The sequence below is a fragment of the Trichechus manatus genome, unplaced genomic scaffold (genome assembly GCF_000243295.1).
Source record: "Trichechus manatus latirostris isolate Lorelei unplaced genomic scaffold, TriManLat1.0 scaffold00087, whole genome shotgun sequence".
Classification (NCBI taxonomy): domain Eukaryota; kingdom Metazoa; phylum Chordata; class Mammalia; order Sirenia; family Trichechidae; genus Trichechus; species Trichechus manatus.
The window spans coordinates 10,772,345-10,796,358 of NW_004444023.1; the positions used below are offsets into that span (position 1 = coordinate 10,772,345).

At 50.1% G+C, this 24,014-nt stretch overlaps 2 protein-coding genes across 2 annotated transcripts; one reads left to right on the plus strand and one right to left on the minus strand.

The window, feature by feature from the left end:
* Positions 1-1,346: 1,346 nt before the first annotated feature.
* Positions 1,347-4,613, plus strand: RPL28 (ribosomal protein L28). Its single transcript, XM_004381764.2, has 5 exons — positions 1,347-1,390; positions 1,770-1,858; positions 2,050-2,173; positions 4,114-4,232; positions 4,483-4,613. Exons 2-5 carry the CDS (start codon positions 1,778-1,780, stop codon positions 4,570-4,572), a joined length of 414 nt encoding a protein of 137 aa, XP_004381821.1. The 5' UTR covers positions 1,347-1,390; positions 1,770-1,777; the 3' UTR covers positions 4,573-4,613.
* Positions 4,614-7,440: 2,827 nt separating this feature from the next.
* Positions 7,441-11,941, minus strand: UBE2S (ubiquitin conjugating enzyme E2 S). The gene is made up of 3 exons (XM_023736180.1): positions 11,703-11,941; positions 10,136-10,326; positions 7,441-7,918 (listed from the first exon to the last, which is right to left on the minus strand). Exons 2-3 carry the CDS (start codon positions 10,292-10,294, stop codon positions 7,592-7,594), a joined length of 486 nt encoding a protein of 161 aa, XP_023591948.1. The 5' UTR covers positions 10,295-10,326; positions 11,703-11,941; the 3' UTR covers positions 7,441-7,591.
* Between the last annotated feature and the right edge of the window lie 12,073 nt (positions 11,942-24,014).

Here is a 24,014-nt window from a genome sequence, read left to right on the forward strand (position 1 = left end):
AGAAGCTTTCTCCTGAGGCCCCAGAACTGTCCAAGACTCGTTATGGGTGTAGCCCAAGGGCACAGAGATGGATCCAACAAGAAGGCCCTAGAGTTCCCAGAGGTAATCATCATTCCAGGTGAGCAAATGGAGGTGGCATAGGGCATTGTCATTCCTGCTGTTCGGTAGGGGTCCCCTGAGGCCTCCCCAGTGCCAGCTGAGGACACAGAACTACACGAGGCGCCGCCCCTGACCCTTAAGGATGACCCTGACAACAGAAAATAAACTTCCAGGAAGTTGAATGGACATAACATAGATCGGAAGGCACCTCGGTGGTGCAATGGTTAAGCATTCGGCTGGTAAACGAAAAGTTAGGGGTTCGAACCCACCAAGCGGCTCCACAGGAGAAAGACCTGGCGATCGGCTCCCATAAAGAAATCCTATGGGGCAGTTCTACTCTATCACATGAGGTCGCTATGAGTCGTAATCGACTCGATGGCACACAACAACGTAGGGCAGACAGGAAGGGGGAAGGGGCCGGAGGCAGTCAAGCGGAGTGAAGAGGCAGGGCGCAGATATCGAACCCCTAAACTGAACAAAAGCTTTCACGTGTAAATCTCTCCTCCTCCAAACAACAGCTGGCCCTTTTGGGAAATCTGTGCTCTCCCGGGATGGCAGCCCGCAAGAAGGTTCTGCCTAGGTTCTCCCCAGATTCAACAGTTTAAGAGGAACTTGGGTAGGACGAAATAAAAGAGTTGCTGGGTTTAGCCGAAGGATTCCGAGCATGGCCGAATGGGAACCGAGCAGACCCGAAGCGGGCAAGGGCATGGGCAAAGGCGTACGCCCCTGCGGAGAGCGTTTCCGGAGAGTTCCGAAAATGCCCGAACGCTCCTGGGTGACAGTCCGGAACAGCCGAGGGTTTACGAAACAAGACCGGAAGTGTCCGAAGACGCTTGAGCGGGACTCATTCAAACATTCATTCATAAAACAAATGTTCACTGGGCGCGCACCATAGGCCAAGCACAGTGCCAAGCACACTGGAGGGAGCCCGCTTCGGAATGGGTCTCGGAGAATTCGGGACTTTCTAACTGGACCACTCGGAAATCCAGCCAAGAGGTTCCGAAAACTTCCGAACGATCCTCGGGATGGAGACTTTCTACGTCCGAGAACGCGTCTTCCGTTCCCTATCCGAAGAGTTCCAAGGATTCCCGAGCAGTACGCGTCGGGTTGGCGGAAACAGCCGAAGACTACCGAGCGGCTTCGGAAGCTGTGCCGATGAGCGGGAGGAGGCGGGGACAGGAGGGCTCACGGGCGTTCTCAGAGCGGAAGCGGAAATGCGTGTATGGTATTAAAGGCGTCGCCCCGCCCCTTGCCTGCCTCTTTCCGTCTCCGGCTGCCGTAGGGAGAGGAGGTGAGTGCGCTTTTGTCTGTGCGTCCGGCGTGGCCGCCATCTCGCACCCGACGCTCATTGTCTCTGCACACTGCCCCCAGCCCCCGGCCCAGCCTCTCCCATCGCGCCTCCGATGCCCGAGTCTCCGAGGCTGACCTCCATCCCCGCCGCCAGAAGTCGCTGTGGATTTTCACATACTCCCCCTCCCCTACCATGCGCTCCAGTTAGTCTCAGTTGCCTGAGTTCAGCCCCGCCGCCTTAGGTCACTCAGCCCCACCTGACACAGTTCTGGATTGATACCTCCGCTCAGGGGTTCCAGCATTCACCCAGGTTCCCAATCATAAACAACGTGGGTCTGCTTCTCTGTTTGAGATCGTTCACGTGTCCCATTTCTTCGCAGCTGGCGCCATGTCGGCGCATCTGCAATGGATGGTCGTGCGGAACTGCTCCAGTTTCCTGATCAAGAGGAACAAGCAGACGTATAGCACTGTACGTGGGGTCCGGAGCCCTGAGTCTGAGGGAGGAGGGATTCGGGCCGGGACTCCCGGTTCTAAGAGTGATGGGTTTTGGGGGCCTGGTTACCTGAAGAATGAGGGGACTGGGGTCCTAACTTTGAACCTGAGGAAGGACCCCCACATATCTCTGGTTCCCTTTTCACCATCCCGATGCCCCCTCTCCAGGAACCCAATAACCTGAAAGCCCGCAACTCCTTCCGCTACAACGGGCTGATTCACCGCAAGACTGTGGGCGTGGAGCCGGCAGCCGACGGCAAAGGGGTCGTGGTGGTCCTGAAGCGGAGAACAGGTGAGCGTTGGCGCTGGGTTGACCCGGACCTCAGGTCCCCTTCTGGCCCGGAGACTCAGGCAGCAGGAGTATTTCTGTCACTGAGTTGAGAATACCTGGGTCAGGGTATTGGCTTGGGAGGCCAGCTTCTGTCTGGGCTAAGAGATCTCTTAGCCTGGTCCTCATCTGTAAAGTGGAGAAGCTATTGGGACCTGAACTTCGCCGGGTGGTTGTGAGAATTAAATTACATGATGGTGAGATGTTTTCAGGTTAAATCCTCAAAACTGGGGTGGAGGTGGATGTCTCCACCTCACGAGTGAGAATGGAGGCAAACAGGTGCCTCGCCCTAGTTGCCATGTGTAGCAAGTGACAGGCTGGTTCAGAACCAAGCAGTTTGGTTTGACCCACAGTCTGCCTGTGTGTGAGTTCAGAGAAGAGTCCTGTGCACTTCCTTTATAAACGGATTCAGGCACAGTCGGGGCCTTGTTTAGGGTCTCTCTCAGTGTGTGTGGGCTAGGGAAAGGTCTGGGAGGCAGGAATCTCCTGGGCTGTTAACAGTTGAGTCACGGGGTATCCCATTACACGCTTGTGCTTGAGAAGGTAGGAATGAGTTGGGTTGGTTTTCCCACGTCTTTGTGTGGAGCTGGTTTCCGTTCAGGTTCTGTGACAGCAGCATCCACAGTCTCCTGGCTGGTAACTAGGGAGATGATTGTCATTTTTCAGGAACAGTCGCTGGCCCCAGCTGCTAGTGTGCCTCCAGGGTTCTTTCACTTCTGAGTTCTGATGTGTTGGGTCCTAAAAACCATCTTTTCCTCTTTTAGATTGATAAAAGGGTGGGTTTCCTTGGGTTGTAAGAAAGTGGACTGGTGTGAGGAGAATAGAGGCCCTACTTTGGGGCCTGGTGGTACAATGGTTAAGTGCTTGACTGCTAACCAAAAGGTTGTAGGTCTAAACCCACCAGCCGCTCCATGGGAGAAAGGCCTGGCGATCCTCCTCCCATAAAGACAACAGCCTAGAAAACCCTGTGGGGCAGTTCTGCCCTGTCACATGGGGTCGCTATAAATCAGAATTGACTCGAAGGCACCTAACAACTTTGGGGGCAGGGTTTAAGCAACTGCATCAAATCTGTTAAAGCCTTGGGATGACGGGTGGGTCCTTTGCTTTCTGGAGGAGAGACCTGGAGAGACATCTGTCACCAGGAGCACAGGTTCTGGCTCCAGCCTCCATCTGGGCCGTCTGGCTTCAGGTCCTGACTAGGAATCTGGTGGCCGTGGCACAGGAAAGGGAGAGGGTGTTTTCTCTGGTAGGGGTGCAGGGGCGTCGGGTTGTTTGTGATTCCTGTTAGTACAGATGAGAGCCAGGACTCTTCGTTACACCCTGTGCCCAGTAGCCTCTCTTGTCACCCCAGGCCCTGGGAGCGTGGGACAGGGACAGGAGGCCAGAGCTGCAGTCTTGCTTTTTTTTTTTTTTTTAGGAAATTGAAGTATATTTAACATGCAGTTTGTAAGTCGGAGTATCATCTCCAGTATAGTTAAACATACGCCAAAGAAAAAAGAACTTACAAAGACTCTTTATTCCAGCTTGTCGTTACTGCAGCCTAGCTTATCTTTCTCTCTACTCATGCTCCAGTGTGCTCACTACCTGACCTGCACAGTGCCTCTGCGCCACGTGCTCTCTCCCTATAACATGGAGTTTGGGGTCAGGTGGCTTAGATTCCAAAGTTTGCAGCCATGCTCCACGCATGTGACCTTGGACAAGAGGATTCTCCTTTCCATGTTGCCCATTTCATTCTTTCAAGGGAGGTGGAGATAGCTACTGTGTTAGGGTTACTGTGAGGATGAGAAGTGCCTGAGGAGGCTGGGGGAGAGGAGTCAGCTGGCCTCCTTACGTCTGGGAGGGGCACCCAAGCCCCCCCAGCCCCAGACAATCCCACTGACCAATGGGCAACCCCCTCCTCCCAGGCCAGCGTAAGCCGGCCACCTCCTACGTGCGGACCACCATTAACAAGAATGCCCGAGCCACACTTAGCAGCATCCGCCACATGATCCGAAAGAACAAGTATCGCCCCGATCTGCGCATGGTGAGTGGGGCCCAGTGGGTGAACTCTGGGGTGCCCTGTGTTTCTTGCTGCCTAGGACCTGTGTTTGGGGATGGGAGGGATCAGTGGACTACACTTCAGGGACTGGTTAGGGAGAGTCTGGCCAGTACTGTAGAGAAGGGCCTTCCCCTCAGACATCTACCCCCACAGGGTCCAAAAGGCAGGCTGGGTGGGGACAGCTGTGAAGGGTGGGGGCGCCCTGGCTGTTGCTGAGCCTGCTTCCCATCCACAGGCTGCCATCCGCAGAGCCAGTGCCATCCTGCGCAGCCAGAAGCCTGTGATGGTGAAGAGGAAGCGGACTCGCCCCACCAAGAGCTCCTGAACAGCCTCCCCCAGAGCAATAAAGATAACTTGTTTCCAATGCCTGGGCCTCCCTTTTGTTTGGCTCCCGGGAGCTCGGCAGCAGCCCCTGTGTGTTGTGTGACCAGACCCCCCCGTTTCAGCTTGGCCAGGAACAACTGTCAGGCTGGCTGGGTGGGAATGGTTCATGTAGCTCTCTTGGCCCTGTGAGGAATGGGCCCTGGTCACAGCTGAGCCCCCAGTGGGGGCCCGGGCTTCTTCCTAGGAGTCCCCATCCACAAGTACCACCCAGATCTTTGGGCCCCAGAGTAGAGTACAACAGCAGAGAAGCTGTTACCAGGAGCTAGAGACATGAGTCCAGGTGGTTCCTGAGCCATAGCTGCTACTGTGAGGTGTGGTCCAGCCCTGGGAGAACTTGGTATGATTCTTAAGAATTAAACACACCAGAGGTGATTGGTCAATGTGATGAATTAGAAGTGGAAGTTAAATAAGTAGTGCTCTAGAACCATGAGACCCCCACACTTCTTGCTAACATGACAAAGCTTCAAGGCCTTGAGTGACAACTTCTAATCCTTTAAAACAGTTTCTTGAGGAATGGAGATCTAGGCCAGAGGTCAGCAATCTACACCTTGTAGGCCACATCCAGCCCACTGCTTGCTTTTATAAAGCTTTACTGGAAGATAGTCATGGCCACTTGTCACATGCCATCTATGGTTGCCACAATGGCAGAGTTGCATGGCCTGCGAAGGAGAAAATACTTGCTGTTTGGCCCTCTGCAGGAGGTCCTAGCTGATCCCTGTTCTAGGCCCTTTGTCTCTTGTGGAGTGGCCCAAGGACTGGGGTAGGTGGGGGGTAGGCTGTCCACTGGACACATGCCTTGCCCATCCCGGAGGGAGTAGGCTGGTCCTTAGTGCCTCAGACTGGGTGTCAGGGTTCAGGGGATGTTCCCAGGACTTGCAGAACCCCCAGGAGTGAGATGTTGAGCATCCTGGGCTGTGTGGAAGACGGGTGGGCATAGACATTGGGCCATAGCTGTCCCTGGGCTTTTGTGTCTGAAATGGGATCCCACAGGCAGTGGGGTACCTGAACTGCTATCCTTATCTTAGGAAGGCAGTTGAGGCCCTGAGGGGAAAGCTGCCAGGAGGGAAAGGGCAGCCCTGGACTTCAGCCAGTAGCCTGTTCTGGGGAACGTGGACCTGGCTCAGAAGGGTTCCAGGGGTGTGTTCTTACCTCCTGGACTTGGGAGTCTGACAGCCCCACTGCCACCGCCTTCTAAGCCCCGTCACCTGCTCCCTAGCTGGTCCCCACCTCTGCCCGTACAGATTCTCCAGCAGCAGGCTGCGATCATGTCCCTCAAAATCCTCCAGCAACCTTCTCTGGCTTCTCCCCTCTAAGCTGCCAAGACCTACCTCTTCTCCCTCCCTCCCTCCCACCTCTGGGCACCCCCTAACACTAGCTTCCTATGTGGCCCTACTCCCTTGACCCTCCACTAGTCCAAGAGGCGCCCAAACCTACTGCCAGCTGAGTAGATTCCGAGTCATAGCGACTCTTAGAACTGCCCCCGTAGGGTTTCCAAGGCAGTAATTTTAAAGGAAGCGGACTGCCTCATCTTTCTCCCACAGAGTAGTGGGTTCAAATGTCCGACCGTTTAGTTAGCAGCCAAGTGCTTTAACCACCAGGGATCCAAGAGGTACCAAACAAAAAATAAGAAACCGAACTTGTTGCAGTCAGTTCTAACTTACAGAAACTCTATACAGTGACTAGTAATCTCTGGTCCTGCAGATGAAGATGAGGAAGCCACCTGCTGAAGGGTAACCTTGTGGCAGGTTGCTCAGGTTGGGTCTAAGGCTCCCTTCCCCTTGAAGGTCTGTGAACACAGGTAGTCTCTTGACTTAGGATGTATTCAAATTATGATGAATCGCACTTACGACCTTCTGGGGTTTTTTGTACATCTTATAGTTGGTAATACATACTACGTACAATGTTGCAATGTGTAATTTGCTGATGTTATCATTCTCAGATACTTGCAGATGTTCAATGTTATGATTTACTGTTTGAAACGCTGTCATGTATGAAAAAAAAAGGTATTCAACTTATGTTAGAATCAACTTATGACTGCTCCATTGGAACGGAACCCCACCGTAAGTTGGGGACTACCTGTATCATGAGATATTACTCCTGGGATTAAGCTGTTCTCAGTGGGGGTTGAGCTAACCATTCTGGAGATTGTATGGACGGGCCTGACCTAATCCCTTAAAAGGGACAGGGCCCTTCCGTAAGTCATACTTGAAGCTTGAGAGGGAATGTGGGGCCGGGGTGACCAAGCGGCAAGAACTCCAGGTGTCTTCTAGGAGCTGAGAACAGTTCCTAGCCTGCAAGTCCTACAACTACAAGGAACTGCAATCTACCAGCAACCCCGTAAGCGTCAAAAGACGTTGAAGGAATCACAGCCCAATGGACACCTCTGTTAAGCAGAGAAAGCTCAGCCTTGCCCAGGATTCTGAACAGAAACTGTGAGCTAGGTATTTCTGTTTGTGATGTTATACGGAAATACAAGAACAGGCTTTGATGCCACAAGGACAAACCCAACAGGGGCCTCAAGGGGAGGGGACACACCCTTGCTTAGTACAGGACCAGAGAAGAGACCAGCCTCCTTGCCAGACAAGGTGAGAGCAAGACTTCGCACCTGTCACTTGCCACCCTGGGTAGGGAGGGATACAGCCCTGCCCACATGCCTATCTCCAAGGGAGAGTGAGGGGAGGATGCTGAGGCCACCAGGAGCAGGCTGGGGCACACACAGGTAAGGGTTTCCCCTCCCCACCCCATTTTAGACAGGGGATCTGACCCCAGAGAACAGCTGGGCAGGAATGTCCTCAAACCTAAAAACAGCTGCTTTTCCAACTTTATTTAGAAAAACAAGTCCAGGCCCAGTGCCCCCCATACCCTCCCCCACCCCGGCCATAATTTAAATAACTTAGAGACAGAGCAGAGGAACAGGAGTTGGGGGTGCAGGTGAGGACGGGGAAGGCAGGGAGAACCCACTACAGCCGCCGCAGTGCCCGCTTCTTGTCCGTCTTTTTCTTGGCGGCCAACTTCTTATCGCGCTCGCCCGCGTGCTTCTTGGCCATGGGACCCTCTGCCCCGCCTGGACCCCCAGGGGCCAAGGGGTCAGTGGAGGCCGAAGAAGCACCAGGCAAGGCCCGGCCAGCCTCAGCCCTCCCACCGCTGGGCCCGCCGGCACCACCGTGGATCTCTGTAAGCAGGCGGGCGCGTGCCGCATACTCCTCATAGTTCTCTAGGAGCAGACGGCCTGCCTCCTCGTTGAGCGCAGACTCAGGGTTGGGGTGGATCAGCAGGCACTTGATGGTCTGTGGGGAGAGACCAGGGCCGGGTCAGGAGGGCAGCCACCCACAGGGCTCTGCGAGCCTCAGGGCCTCTGAACAGACTGTTCTCTCCATTTCACTGTTCCCCCCAGATCCCAGTCTGGCTTGCTCCTTCCCTCTTTCTTGTCATCTCTACTCAAGTGTCCTCTCGAGGGCCTTCCTCTAATTGCTCCACTAAAAATGGGCCCATCCTTCCATCGCACATGCCTCTCTAAACACAGTCTAACACGTCCCTGACCAGAGCTTGGGTCTGTCCTCTGTTCTTTCTCCAGCATCAGAACAGCCACAGGCTCAGAGCAGGTGTTGTTTGTGGAATAAAAGCTGCAACTGGCATGCCTGGGCCAGGGCTCAATGTCTCTGGTTCTGAAAGCCCCTTGTTGGGTGAAGGGAAAAAACATGAGGCCCCTCTCCCAGTGAGGAAGGTGGTCCCAGTTTGAGCCCCACTGTGGTTTCTAACTTGCTCCGTGCAGCTCAAAGTGACTACTGTACAGCCCCTCGGGGCCCCAGATCAGGAACGAAAGACGGGGGAGGCAGAGGGACTTGTCCCAGGGCTGCTCAACCGAAATGGGACAATGCATCCCATCTTTTCACAAAGCTACAATAAGGACAAGCCAAAGCTGTCGCTTTAACAGGAGCCCCAAGCCCAGAGCCAAAGGCTGCGTGGTTGGACCACATGAAGAGGGACAATGCAAGCAGGCTGGCAGATGGCCTGATACTAGAGGGCGGCCAAAGGGCTGGCCCAGGACGGGGCAAGTCCGCTCCACACCCACCCCTCAGCCCCTTAGTCCAAGTGTAAACTGTGGGTCAGAGAGTGTGGACTCCATGTCTGGTAGGTGAGACCATAAACCAGGCCTGCAGCAGCCTCTGGGGAAGCCTCTGGAATCTCAGTATGTGGTTGTGAACAGATAGAACCCTGGCCCCTAGCCCATGGTGTCTACCTCCTCTGCTCCACTCCCGACTTTCCTTCCAGAAGGGACCCTGGCAACCCAGGATGCCCCCAGGAACACATGTGGCCTTTAGCAGATGGTGTGACCTCTCTTGCTCATACAATGGTGACAGTAACGGGGGCAATAGGGGTGTTGTGAGGATGTGACAACATGATACACACAAAGCACCTGGCTCAGGTGATCAGGGACACAAGATACTGGCCCCTGCTCTGCTCAACCCGAGTTATCACAGCCTCCCTCAACTGTGGCCTGGCTCCCCTCCCCCCAGCTCCTTCTGACAATACCCATAACTCCCACTGGAGTCCCACATTCCCCACCCCAGAGGCTCACAGGGAACACCTGGTGTTATTCTGTGAGCTCATTTCAATGTCTGTCCATCCCTCAGCAGCCTCCCTTGCACCCCAGGGAGAGGAAGGGGAAGGAAGCAGACAAGAAGGGAAGGGGGTCTGTTTACCTTGTTGCTGATCAGCTCTATATGTCCTACAGGAAACCCCAGTTCCCCATCTTCCTACCAAAACCTCAGGCATCTGCTTCAAGGGCTCATTAGAAATTTGGTTTTTTTAAAAAAAAGCTGGGGTGTGGGGATAGAAGAGAGGCAGGTGACAAATGCTTTAAGTGGGCTGGCCGACCTTTGTGGTACTGTAGTCCAGGGTTTCTCACTCTTGGCACTGCTGACATTTTAGGTCAGATTATTCTCTGGGTGGGGGGCCCTGTGCACTGTAGCATGTTGAGAGCAGCACCCCCACCCCCCAAGCTGTGACAACTAAAAATTTCTCCTGGGGGGCAAAACCATCTCTGGTTGAGAACCATAGTCTATGAAAACATTCTGGAATTAGACACTGGTGAGGGCTGCACAAACCTTGTGAAAGTGTTAAGAACCAATGAACTGTACACTTGAAAACAGTGAATACTACAGTATGTGAGTTATATCTCAACAACTGAACAACGCAAGAGTGAGCCTTTAATCAGATGCTGTACTTTCACCTGTTCAGAAATCTGTTTCAGGATCTAGGGTTTGTTTCACAGGAAAGGTGACCCCAGGCACCATACAACCTGCACAGGAACACCTGGTGCCCTGGGCCCAGTACTACCAACACTTCCAAAAATTTTCCAAATAACCTGTCAACCTGGGTTTTTACGTAGAAAGCCCAACTACCTCAGAGTTAATTTTAAAAAAAGGAAAAAAAGAGCCTTGTGGTTCCAACACGATTGGGACGCCCAAGTGGTGGGTGGTGGATAGGCCCAGCCCACTCACCAGAAGCACGTGACGGATGCCCAGCTCCGCCGTCCAGTCCCTCTTGAGCACGTTGACACATATCTCGCCGTTGGCACCCACATTGGGGTGGAAGATCTTGGTCAGGAAGTAGCCCTTGGGTGGAGAGGCAGGGAAGTCCTTCCCCAGCAGAAGCTTCATGCGGAATAGGCCTCCGGCATAGGGGGTCCCCTCTGGTGTGGAGAGAGGGGCTGGTCAAGAGGCCCAGGACCCCCAGGCCCGCAAAACCCCGGAGCCTGGGATTCCTCTGTGCTGGCAGCCAACCTCCACTGTCTGGCTATGAACCAAGTGGTCCACCTGCCTCCTCCACCAGACTGAGGGTTCTTGAGAGCAGGGACAGGGCCAGATTACAGGGGGCTGCCTTCCTCATATCAGAGCTGGTGCCCACCCGCACCCCTTACCGGTCTCCACTCCAGTCTCCCCTTCTTTTCTCCCCCACAGTATTACCCCAGCCCTGGGCCACCCCCAGGAGGCCCAGACCAATGCACCCACTTGTCTTCCTGGAAAAATGTCTCCCAGGCAAATGATGAGACAGCTCCCTCAGCTCCACTGTCCTTCCCCCTTGGCCAACCCTCCTCACATTCACCCATTTGTTCAGGCCAAAACATGCAGGAGCCGCTCTGACCCTGTGCTATCCTCCCCACCAGCAGCCTGGCCTCTTGTTCCCCGGATCTGACCCTCTCCCCATACCTGTCCAAGCCACTTGCCCTGTCACTTGGATGCCAGCAGAAGTCACTGGCTTCCTGACTGGTCCAGCTTGTACTTCCTGCCCACCTGCCCCCAGTCCACTCTCCCCTCTGCAGGCAAAGTAAACTTTATAGGACTTCATCACACCCCTGCTTTAAACCCCCTAAGGGCTTCCTCTCCAAACTCCTTACCCAGGCCCATGAGGCCCTAAACCCTAAAATGCTTCAATCTGTCCCTACATTACGGTGACTGAGCTCTGTCTACCTCAGGGCCTTAGCAGGAGTAGGTCCATCTGCCTCCTCGCCACACCCTGGCCCCTCCCGACTGTCCCTCCTCCTGACTGGGTCCCCGCATGACATGCTCTTGTAATATCTGGGGTTACTACTCTGTTGAAATCCAGGTACAAACAGAAACATAGTTCATGCCGTGCACAATTACACAATTACTGGTGGCTGTCTAATTACTATCTGTTCCCTCACAATGCCATGTCCCCAGTGTCCCGACACTCAAGAAGTATGGAGGAGCCTGAGGTCACGTGGCCCACCCTCCAGGCCTTTGCTTGTGCTGTTGTCACTGCTGGAACCTGGCTCCCCACCACTTAATCCTCACCTATCTGTCGGGTCTTAGAGAAGCCACCTCTAACAGCTTTGCCCCCAACCCAGGCCAGGCCGCCATTATGTGCTCTCCCTGCACCAAGGAATTCCTGCAACACTTCATTGTGTGTCATGTGTGGTGTCCTACCCCGAAAACCATGAACACCACGGGACTGAGTGTGTACGGGTCCCATCTGGCTTGGGATGGGAGCTTCAGTTTGTTATGAGGATGATGGAAGACCCTACGAGGCGGCCCCTCCCTCACTCACCAGGGCCCTCGATGGTGACCTGCAGGTCGGTGAGGTCCTCCTCATTGGGAAAGACCTTGATGCCATCTGGTGGGTCGGCAGTCAGTGTGGTCACCTCCTTGTACACTAGGCGGATGATGTGGGGGGGCAGGTTCTCCACATTGGAGTTCTGGGCAAGGAAGGAAGAGGGTTAGCGGCCAGCAGATCAGGACCCCCTGCAGGATCCAGAATTCGGTGGCTGCCCTGGTCCTGACACTGTGGCCCCCAGGCTCCTAGACTCATACTCAGAATACTATAGGATCACTGCCCCACACTGACCTCCCACTAGAAACGGTGGCGGGACTCGCAAAGGCCTTCTAAACCGTTCCATCTTCCCAAAAGCCCCAGTCTCCTGTAGTCCTGCATAAAATTCCAACGGCTCCAGGTAGGCCTGAGGCCTACCCTGGCCCCCTTCTTCACATAACCTTGGTTGAGCCATCCTTAAGACCCCAGCTAGGGCCTGGAGATGGCGGTGAAACGTCCTTGCTCCCGGTAACACCCATGGGAAGGCCTCGAAGCGCCCGCAGCCTTCGGAGGCACAGCTGGGCCTTCTGCTCCCTGGAGCCTGACGGCCGCCCAGGTCCCTACCCCGCCTCCAGAAAGCCCCTGGGGCCCATCACCGCCCCTGGAACCCCCAGGGCAGGCCCTCAAATCCCTCCGGTGACCCTGCCACCTCCTCCACGGGAGCCCCCAACAGCCTATCGCAGGTCTGGCCGCCTGCACTCACCATGATTGCAGCCGGCCGGGGGCGGGTCCCCCCGGCCCCCTTCCTGCGCTCCTCGGGCCCCCGGCCGGGGCGGGGTGGGCCCAACAGGTGCCGCTACGGCCCTGGCGAGGACCCGGCGGCCCCACTCCGCTCTTCGCTGCCTCCGAGGCCCACCAAACACTGGACCCAACTATCCGCCCGCCCCGGCTGCCCGGCCGCACTAAGCGCGTCGCGCGCGCAGCACGGCCCTTTTATATGAGCCCGCACGCCACGCCCCCCGCGTTCCCGCAGCGATGCGCCTTGACCCGTGACGTCAGCGCACACGGTCCGCGGCGTTCGACCCTTTCACTGTCTCCGCCGCAAACTGCGGGGCTAGGCGAGAGGAACTGGGGAGGGGGAGCGCAGCGGGCCAGCCAATGGTGCTCCGCGGGGATCGGGGAGGCGACCCCAGAGCATGGAGGGGCTGAAAAGGGAAAGGGGGAAGGAAAAAAAAAAAAGAGGGAAGGCTACGTGAGAGGCGACGCGGCTGCTGATTGGGCTGTTTGAATGGGACGCCGCTACGGCCCGGCGTGCGTGCGCGTGCTCCGAGGGCCGGGAGGTCGCGCATGCCAGTAACGGCCGGTCTGAGCGGCGGGGCCGGGTGAGGGAAGGCGGGACTCGGGGGCTTTTAAACTGATGGCGGAGGGCGTTCCGACCAATAGGGACGCGCGTTCGTGGGATGGCGAGCCCTAGACTCTCACGAGCAAATCGCTGACAGAGAGGGAGGTGCCGGGGGGGGCGGGGACGAATGAATAAGAACCAATGGGGACCCGCTTTAGCACGGGACTAACCTCTTCCAGCCAATGAGCTACGTTGATTTTTTTGTATATGCAAATGAGATACGCGTTACTCCTGCATCCCCCTTCGTTCACAGCCGGTGCGGGTGGGCGCCGGAAATGGATCTAATTTTTCTGTGAGGCGCCATTTTGTGCTTGGATGTGACCTGTGTTCCGCGTCCTGGGTTCAGAGGTTTAAAGACCAATTAGAATGACCTTGGAGGTGTGGACGCCTGGCCCTCAAATGTGTGACCGCCGACCTTTGCCAGGCCTCGTTCAAGACACCAGGCCTCAGTTTCCTTCTGTGGAAGATGGGCACTAGGACCCCTTGTGATGCCAAGGAAGGAATTCATAGAGTCCCAAGGCCTCCTCCCCTGCCTCTCCTCATGAATCTGCCTGTGACTGGCCAGTGGCTTCCAGACAGGCCCTCTCCAGGACTCACTTGCCCTGTCTGGAAAATGGGCACACGGTTGGCTGGAAGGCCCTCCCCAGACCTCAGTGTCAGTGAAATGAGAACTCAGTTGTCTGAAAACTGTGGCCAGGGTTCCCCTCACCCCCGACAGACCCTCTGGAGATACCAAGGGAAAAGGAGGCCGGCAAGTTGAAACGGGCCTTCATTTGCTCATCGTGTAAAGAGGACATGACACCCAACCAACCCAGGGCCCTCCCACGTCTGCCAGTCCGTAGGTCTGAATGCTGGGCACCTCACCACCTCCACATATCTTAGCACCAACAGTTGTTCGATTGTTGGCCTTTTAAGCCCTGGACAGAAACCAGACCAAACCCGTTGCCGTTGAGTTGATTCCAACCATAGCGAGCCTATAGGAAAGAGTAGAACGGCCCCCTAGGGTTTCCAGGGCTGTAATCTTCACACAAGATGGGTTTTGGTTGATCCTTATGGAAGCAGACTGCTACATCTTTCTCCTGCAGAGTGGGTGGTGGGGAAACCGCCAACCTTTTCAGTTGACAGCTGAGTGCTTAGCCACCAGCACTCAAATAGAAGCCACTAAATCTAGGACAAACTTGGCTATGGTTACTGGAGAGACCCCAGGCTTCCTGGAACAGGAAGAAGGAGGGTGTAAAAGAAACCTACAGCATCATTATAATAGCTACAGTTTATGGAGGGCTCCCTCGTGGTGCATCAGTTATGTGCTCAACTGCAAACTTAAAGGATGGCAGTTTGAATCCACCCAGTGGCTCTGTGGGAGAAAGACCTGACGATCTGCTCCTGTAAAGGGTAACCTAAAAAAAAAAACCAAACCAAACCTGTTGCTGTCCAGTGGATTCCAACTCACAGTGATCTTATAGAACAGTGTACAACTACTCCATAGGGTTTCCAAGGCTGTAATCTTTACTGAAGCGGATTGTCATATCTTTCTCCCATGGACCCAGCGGTGGATTCAAACCGCTGACCTTTTGGTTAGAAGCCGAGTGCTTAACCATTGTGCCACGAGCGCTCGTTTGGTAAAGATGAAACCCCGAAACCCATTGCCATCAAGTTGATTCTGACTCAGTGACCAAAAGCAAAGATGTCACCTTCAAGACTAAGGTGCTTCTGACCCAAGCCATGGTGTTTTCAGTCATCTTATATGCATACGAAAGCTGGATGATGAATAAAGAAGACCAAAGAGGAATTGATGCCTTCAAATTGTGATGTTGGTGAAGAATATTGAATATATCATGGACTGCCAAAAGAACGAACAAATCTGTCTTGGAAGAAGTAGAACCAGAATGCTCCTTAGAAGCAAGGATGGCGAGACTACATCTCATATACTTTGGACATGTTATCAGGAGGGACCGCTCCCTGGAGAAGGACATTGTGCTTGGTAAAGTAGAGGGTCAGCAAAAACTAGGAAAACCCTCAAAAAGATGGATTGACACAGTGGCTGCAACAATGGGCTCAAGTATAATAACGATTGTGAGTATGGTGCAGGACCGGGCAGTGTTTTGTTCTGTTGTTCATAGGGTCGCTATGAGTTGGAACCAACTTGACAGCACCTAACAACAACAAAGGACAAAGTAGAACTGCCCCATAGAGTTTCCAGTGGCTCCATCGGTAAAGATTGCAGCCTAGAAAATCCTATGGGGCAGTTCTCCTCTGTCACATGAGTCATTATGAGTCAAATGGATTTTGCGGCATCCAACAACAACCCTATGTGCTGGGCATTTTACATGCCTGATCTCCAGTTGTAGCCTACTGGGTGCAGATGCGGAGCCCTGGTGGCACAGTGGTTAAGTGTTCAGCTGCTAACCGAAAGTTCGGCAGTTCAAATCCACCAGCTGCTCCTTGGAAACCCTAGGAGCAGTTCTACTCTATCCTATAGGGTCGCTGTGAGTTAGAATTTACTTGACAGCGGTGGGTTTTTGTTTTTGTTTTTTTGGTTTGGGTGCGGATGAATGTAGCCCATTTAACAGAAAAGGAAACTGAAGGGAGGTGAAGTGACTTGCCCATGATCCCCCAAGCCAGGATGTGGCAGGGGTGGGGTTTGAACTGAGCTCTATCTCAAAAACTCACCCCAAAGACATAACAATAATGGTAATAATTGTTGTTGTTGGGTGATGTTGATTCGACTCTGACTAATAGCAACCCTATATGACAGAGTAGACCTGCCCCACAGGCTTTTCTTGGCTGTAATCTTTACGGAAGCAGATAGCCAGGTCTTTCTCCCACTGGGTGGGTTCAAACTGCCAGCCTTTGAGTTAGCAGCTGAGCGCTTAATCTTTGCACCACCAGGGCTCCTTAATGGGAGTAATAATGCCTGTTATTTATTATATGCTTGCAATGTGCTAGTCGCTGTGCTAATTTCTTCACACGATTGTTGTCATTTAATCCATGCAATTACCCTATCAGGTAGATACTATTATCATCCAATCTGGGTGGATGATAAAATAGTTTTTTTAGCATTCAATGAATACTTTTTTTTTTAGCACCTATTATTATTGGGTCACTATGAATTGGAATCGACTCAATGGCAATGGGTTTTATTTTGGCAAAGGGAGCCTCATGTGACAGAATAAAACTGCCCCTTAGGCTTTTCTAGGCTGCAATCTTTATGGGAGCAGTTTGCCAGGTCTTTCTCCCATGGAGCAGCTGGCGGGTTTGAACCTTTCAGTTAGCAGCCAAACATTTAACCACTGTGCTACCAGGGATCCAAAGAGAGGTAAGTGGGGGCAGTTACATCATGCGAGGCATCCTAGGCCATGTGAGGAGTGTATTCTGTTCTTTAAGCGGTAGGGAGCCATTGGAGGTTTTTGAGCAGGGTGTGACCCAGTAGACTTATGGGCAGTAACAGGAGAAGGAGGCGACTGGAGTTGTCCACGATGGAAATATGGAGGCTCTGAGCAGGATTGGCAGTAGTGAGATGGAGAGAAGTGATGGGACTTGGGGACATAAACTGATAAATAGATAAACAAAATGTGGTAAATGCATATAAACCAAAACCAAAAACAAAACAAAAATAAACCTGTTGCCGTTGAGTTGATCCCAATTCATAGCGACCCTATAGGACAGAGTAAAACTGCCCTGTAAGGTTTCCAAGGAGTGACTGGTGGATTTGAACTGCTGACCTTTCGGTTAGCAGCCAAATGCTTAACTACTGTGCCACCAGGGCCCCTATATTCATACAATGGAATATTATTTGGCAATAAAAGGAAAGAAGTACTGATAAGTGCTACAGCATGGATGAACCTTGAAGCCATTGCGCTGAGTGAAAGAAGTCAGTCACAAAAGACCACATATTGTATGATTTCACTTATATGAAACCCAAAACTTGCAAATCCATAGAGACAGCAAGTAGATTAGTGGTTGCCTAGGGATTGGACCAGAGGTGAGGAGAATGGGAAGTGACTTCTAATGGGTACAGATTTTCTTTCTGGGATGATGAAAATATTCTAAAATTGATTGTGATGGTTGTTGCGCAACTCCGTAAATATATTAAAAACCATTGAATTGTACACTTCTAAAAGGGTGAGTTGTATGATATGTGAATTTTATCTCAATAAAGTTGTTATTTGAAAAAAAAGATTTAAATACTGTGATGGGGCTGGGAAAAAGAGAGGTTGGCTGCGGGGAGAACCATCAGCATTTTGGCTATCTGAGGGAAAAATGTTCTGAGCAGGGAGAGGTAGACAGGGAGTTGCTAGGCTCTACAGATCTTGGAAGGTCATGGTGAATAGCTTGGTAGAACTTTAGGGAGTCATTGGGGAATTTTGACCATAGGTGTGACTGGATTTGGGACTTACATTGAGATTCTAGTTCAGGGCTGCTGGGTATGGAGGGGCTCGGAGTGGAAGCAGAAAATGCAGGAGATTGTTGGCTGTGGCTTGGGCTAGGGTGGTGACCATAGGTGGTGGGGTGAAGAGAAAGGGGCCAATTTGAGAGCTAATTAGGAGGTAGCCTAGGGATGGGCAGCCTTAGAAATCAATTTGGAAGGCTGGAATTGACCGGGGATGGAGTGGGCAGTGGGATGGGGAGGGGGTTGCCATTCCTTTACTAAACATAGGCGACTTGATAATTTAGTTTTTGCTCAATAAAGCCTACATTATCCCTTTGGCTTGAATTCTTGTTTCAGAAGTTAATCTTCATTGCTTGTGTTTATTGTATTAACTGAATTTTCATTTCAGAAGTTAATCTTCACTTCTTGTGTTTATCTATATTAATCGAGTTCTTCCAGAAACTAATCTTCGTTTCTTCTCTTCATTTGTATGAAATTACAAAAGAAATCCGTGCTTGCAGGGAAATTTGCACAATTACTGTACAGAAGTGGAAGACATATAAGCTGGAGGTGCTGCTGTGGCCTTCCCCTCTCATGCTTGCCCTCCTCGCAGGTGGCCATTGTTACCATACTGGTGCATATTCTCCCCTACAATTCTTGGACATTTACATATTATTGTTGTTAGTTGCTGTCTTAGTCACCTAGTGCTGCTCTAACAGAAATACCACAAGTGGATGGCTTTAACAAAGAGAAGTTTATTCTCTCACAGTCCTAGGCTACAAGTCCAAATTCAGGGCATCAGCTCCAGAAGAAGGCTTTTCCTTTCTGTCGGCTCTGGAGAAAGGTCTTTGTAATGCATCAGTCTTCCCTTGGTCTGGGAGCTTCTCTGCGCAGGAACCTCAGGTCCAAAGGCCACGCTCTGCTCCCGGCACTGCTTTCTTGGTGGTATGAGGTCCCCATGTGTCTCTGCTCGCTTCTCTCTTTTATATCTCAGAAGAGACTGGATTAAGACACTATCTAATCTTGTCAACCTCATCAGAATAACCTCATCACAGTGATAGAATTTATAACACATAAAGAGATCACATAAAATCTCATCATAGTGATAGAGTTTACAACACGTAAGGAAATCACATCAGATTACATAATCATACAATACTGGGAATCATGACCTAGCCAAGTTACTACACACATGTTTTGGGGGACACAATTCAATCCATGACAGTTGCCATCAAGTGGAGTCTGACTCATCGTGACCCCTTGTGACAGAGTAGAACTGCCCCCATAGGGTTTTCTAGGCTGTAATCTTTACAGAAGGAGACCTGGTGGTGCAGTGGTTAAGTGCTTGGCTGCTAACCAAAAGGTCAGTGGTTTAAATCCACCAATGGCTCTGTGGGAGAAAAGACCTGGTGATTTGCTTCTGTAAAGATTACAGTCTTGGAAACCCTATAGGGCAGTTATACTCTGTCCTATAGGGTTGCTATGAGTCAGAATCAACTCTTTGGCAATGTTTTGTTTTTTGTTTTTGGTAATCTTTACAGTAACAGATCACCAGGTCTTTCTTCCATGGAAGCTACTGTGGGTTCACCGCCAACCTTTCAATTAGCAGCCAAATGCTTAAGAGTTGCACCACCAGGGCTCCTTCCGGTAAAGATTACAGACTATAAAACTATAAAACTATTACAGACTATAAAAGATTGCAGACTAAAAGTGGAAGGAGCCTTGGTGGCACAACAGTTAAGCACTTAACTGCTAACCGGAAGGTTGGCAGTTTGAACCCACTCAGAGGCTTCACAGGAGAAAGACCTGGTAATCTACTTCCATAAAGATTATAGCCAAGAAAATCTTTTTGGGGTGGTTCTACTCTGTATATGGGGTTGCTTGGCTAAAAGCAGAGAATACCAGAAAGATGTTTTATCTGTGTTTTATTGACTATGCAAAATCATTCGACTATGTGGATCATAACAAATTATGAGTAACATTGCGAAGAATGGGAATTCCTGAACACTTAATTGTGCTCATGAAGAACCTGTACATAGATCTAGAGGCAGTCATTCGAACAGAATGAGTGAATACTGCGTGGTTTAAAGTCAGGAAAAGTGTGCATAAGGGTTGTATCCTTTCACCATACCTATTCAACCTGTATGCTGAGCACGTAATCTGAGAAGCTGGACTACATGAAGAAGAATGCGGCATCAGGATTGGAGGAAGACTCATTGACAACCTGCGTGTTGCAGATGACACAACTTTGCTTGCTGAAAGTGAAGAAGACTTGAAGCACTTACTGATGAAGATCGAAGTATGAGTTACTCCTCAACATAAAGAAAACAAAAATCCTTACGACTGGACCAATAAGCAACAACATGATAAACAGAGAAAAGATTGAAGTTGTCAAGGATTTCATTTTACTTCAATCCACAAACACCACCTGTGGAAGCAGCAGTCAAGAAATCAAAAGACACATCGCATTGGGCAAATGTGCTGCAAAAGACCTCTTTAAAGTGTTGAAAACCAAAGATGTCACCTTGCAGACTAAAGTGCACCTGACCCAAGCCATGGTGTTTTCAATCGCCTTATGTGCATGTGAAAGCTGGACGATGAATAAGAGAGACTGATGAAGAATTGACGCCTTTGAGTTGTGGTGTTGGCGAAGAATATTGAATATACCATGGACTGCCAGAAGAATGAACAAATCTGTCTTGGAAGAAGTACAGCTAGAAGGCTCCTTAGAAGCAAGAACGGCGAGACTTCATCTCACATACTTTGGGCATGTTATCAGGAGGCATCAGTCCCTGGAGAAAGACATCATGCCTGGTAAAGTAGAGGGTCAGCGAAAAAGAGGAAGCCCCTCAACGAGATGGACTGACACAGTGGCTGCCACAATGGCCTTGAGCATAGTAAAGATTGTGAGGATGGCAAAGGACCAGGCAGTGTTTCGTTCTGTTGTACATAGGGTGGCTATGAGTCGGAACTGCCTCGATGGCACCTAACAACAACAACAGACTGTAGGATAATAAGTTTCTCTTTGTTAAAGCCATCCATTTGTGGTATTTCTGTCATAGCAGCACTAGATAACGAAGACAAGAGGGTTCAGGAATGCTGGAGGGGACAATTTTAAATAGGGTGGTCAGGGTAGACCTCATTGAAAGAAGACATTTGAGTAAAGATTTAAAGGAAGTGAAGAAGCAAGCTATGTGGAAATCTGGGGGAAGACCATTCCAGGCAGAGGAAACAGCTAGTCCTGAAATGTTAACAGTTGGTGAATCGGTGACATTTTGCACTCAACTGCTAACCTAAAGCTAGTGGTTCAAACACACGAGCAACGTGGCAGAAGAAAGGCCTAGTGATCTGGTTCCTTAAAGATTACAGCCGTTGAAAACCCTGTGGAGCACATTTCTACTCTGCAAACATGTGGTCGCCATAAGTTGGAAATTGACTCGACAGCACCTAACAACACCAATAGAGAGGCTTTCAACTTATTTTTGTAACAGTTCTGGAAATTTAACATTATTTATAAATAAAAAGCTAACAAGAACTAGGATGAAAAAGCATGTGCCACACACCACCTGGCACGCATTTGAGTGGTTTGCAAGCCCACCCCACCAAGCATGGTTTAAGAATAGCTGCTGCTCTGAGGCTGTTTCTTGACACAGCGGAGTTGCAGATTGTTCCAGTGTTAGGTTACAAAGGCAAAACACAAGGGAAGAGAGCCCTTCTAGCCTGTATCGAATCTCATCCTTGACTTGCCCATACAAAGCACAGCTGGTGTGGATCTGATCGCTCTCTTCTTATCTGAGCACAAAGGAAGTCGTTGGCTGGCACGTAGAGGCCACATCGAATGGAAAATCCAGCGCTGGGATTAGAACTCAGAGCGGGAAGTTGATCACTCTACATGGGAGAGAAATGAGATTCATCTCTGCTGTCTTAGTTATCTAGTGTTGATATAACAGAAATACCATGAGTGGAAGGCTTTAACAAACAAATTTATTTTCTCACAGTTCAGGAGGCTAGAAGTCTGAATCCAGGGCGCCAGCTCTAGGGGAAGGCTTTCTCTCTGTTGGCTCTGAAGGAAGGTCCTTGTCTCTTTTCAGTTTCTGTTTCTTGGCTCCTGGCATCTATCTTCCCCCATCCCTGCTTGTGCTTCTTCTCGTGCTTGCTAATTCTGCTCTTCTATATCTCAAGAGAGATTGATTTAAGATACACCCTACACTAATACTGCCTTATTAACATAAGAAAGAAAACCCTATTCCCAAATGGAGTTATAACTACAGGTAGGGTAGGATTTAGGAGTCCTAGTGGCGCAGTGTTAAAGTGTTGGCTGTTAGAACCCACCAGCTGCTCCAAGGGAGAAAGATGTGGCAGTTTGCTTCGCTAAAGATTTACAGTCTGGGAAGTCCTACTCTGTCCTTTAGGATCACTATGAGTTGGAATCAACTTGATGGCAGTGGGTTGGGATAGCAGGATTTACAACACATATTTCGTGGGGACTCAATTCAATCCATAGCACACACCATCTCTCTCTCCTTCTAGGGCATCTGCTAGTGATGAGAAGGGCAAGCAAAAAGTCTGCCCTCTTTCTGTTCTTTTTGTTTTTTTTTAATTAATAATTTATTTATTTTTGTCGTCATTGAGAATATACACAGCAGAACATACACCAATCCAACAGTTTCTACATGTACAATTCAATGACATTGATTACATTCTTAGAGTTGTGCAACTGGTCTCACCCTCCTTTTCCGAGTCCTTCCTCCCCCATTAACATAAACTCACTGCCCCCTCAGGTTCATATTTAATCTTTTGAGTTGTTTTTGTCAATTTGGTCTCATACTGACAGATCTTAAAAGAGCACAATACTCAAGGCAGACATTCTTTACTAGTTAAGCTAAACTATTGTTTGGTTTTAAGAAGACTTCGGGGGATATTTTTGGTTTAAGGTTTAAAGATTACTTTAAGCACAAAAAAACAAAAAACCAGACTTACTGGTCTGATGGAGACTGGAGAAACCCCAAGAGTATGGCCCCTGGACACCCTTACAGCTCAGTAATGAAGTCACTCCTGAGGTCCACCCTTCAGCCAAAGATTAGATAGGCCCATAAAACAAAACACACTAAATGGACACACCAGGATGAGAAGGCAGGAGGGAACAGGGAAGCTGGTAATGGGGAACATAAGGTCAAGAAGGGCATAGTGTTGACATGTCATGGGGTTGGCAACCAATGTCACAAAACAATACATGTATTAATTGTTTAATGTGAAACTAGTTTGTTCTGTAAACCTTCATCGAAAGTACATTAAAAAAATTCAAAAAAGAAATAAAAAAATAAAGATTATTTTAGGGCAATAGTTTTAGGGGTTCATCCAGCCTTCATGGCTCCAGAAAATTTGTATTCCATGAGAATTTTAAATCCTGTTTTGCATTTTCCCCCTTTTGATCAGGATTCTTCTATGGAATCTTTGATAAAAATGTTCAGTAATGGTAGCTGGGCAACAATCAGTGCTTCTGGTCTCGTGGCAAAGGAGGCAGTTGTTCATAGAGGCACTTAGCCACACATTACATTTCCTTCTCCTGTTCCTGACTATCCTTCTTTTTCTGTTACTCCAGGTAAGTAGAAATCAATTGTTGTGCCTTGGATGGCAGCATTTTCCTATTTTAAATTTAAATTGTGTTTATTTTTTAAAATGTAGGTGTTACAAGAACTTAAAATTCTAATGGAATCCAGTCTTTCTGGAGCCACTGTGGCCTGGTGACCCCCCACAGCAATTACCTTGAGGAAATCTTTAAACCTTGAACTAAAACCATCCTCTGAAGTCATTTTATTGAACTAAATAATCGCTTAGCCTAATTAGAAAATAATGTCTGCAGTAAGCACTGTCTTAGCTATCTAGTGCTGCTATAACAGAAATATCACAAGCAGATGGCTTTAACAAACAAAAATTTATTCTCTCACAGTTAAGGAGGCTGGAAGTCTGAATTCAGGGCGCCAGCTCTAGGGGCAAACCATCTAAAGTACAATTAAAAAAAAAAAAAAAAAGGCGAGGGGAAGGCTTTCTTTCTCTGTTGGCTCTGGGGGAAGGTCCTTGTCATCAATCTTCCCGTGGTCTAAGAGCTTCTCAGCCTAGGGACCCCGGGTCCAAAGGATGCCCTCCACCCCTGGCTCTTCTTCCTTAGTGGTATGGTGTCCCTCTCCTCTCTTCTCTTTTTTATATCTCTCTTTTATATCTCAAAAGAGATCAACTCAAGATATAACCTAATCCTGGAGATTGAGTCCTGCATCATTATCATAACTACCTCTAATCCTGCCTCATTAACACTATAGAGGTTAGGATTTACAACACATAGGATAATCACATCAGATTACAAAATGGTGGACAACCACACAATACTGGAAATCATAGTCCAGCCAAGTTGACACATATTTTTGGAGATACAATTCAATCCATAGCAAGCACTATACTCTTTTAAAGAATTATCTATATCAACTTGATCACATATAGCAACTCGAAAGGATAGATAAGAAGCTTAGGGGACAATGAGTTTGTGTTAATGATTGTGAAATAG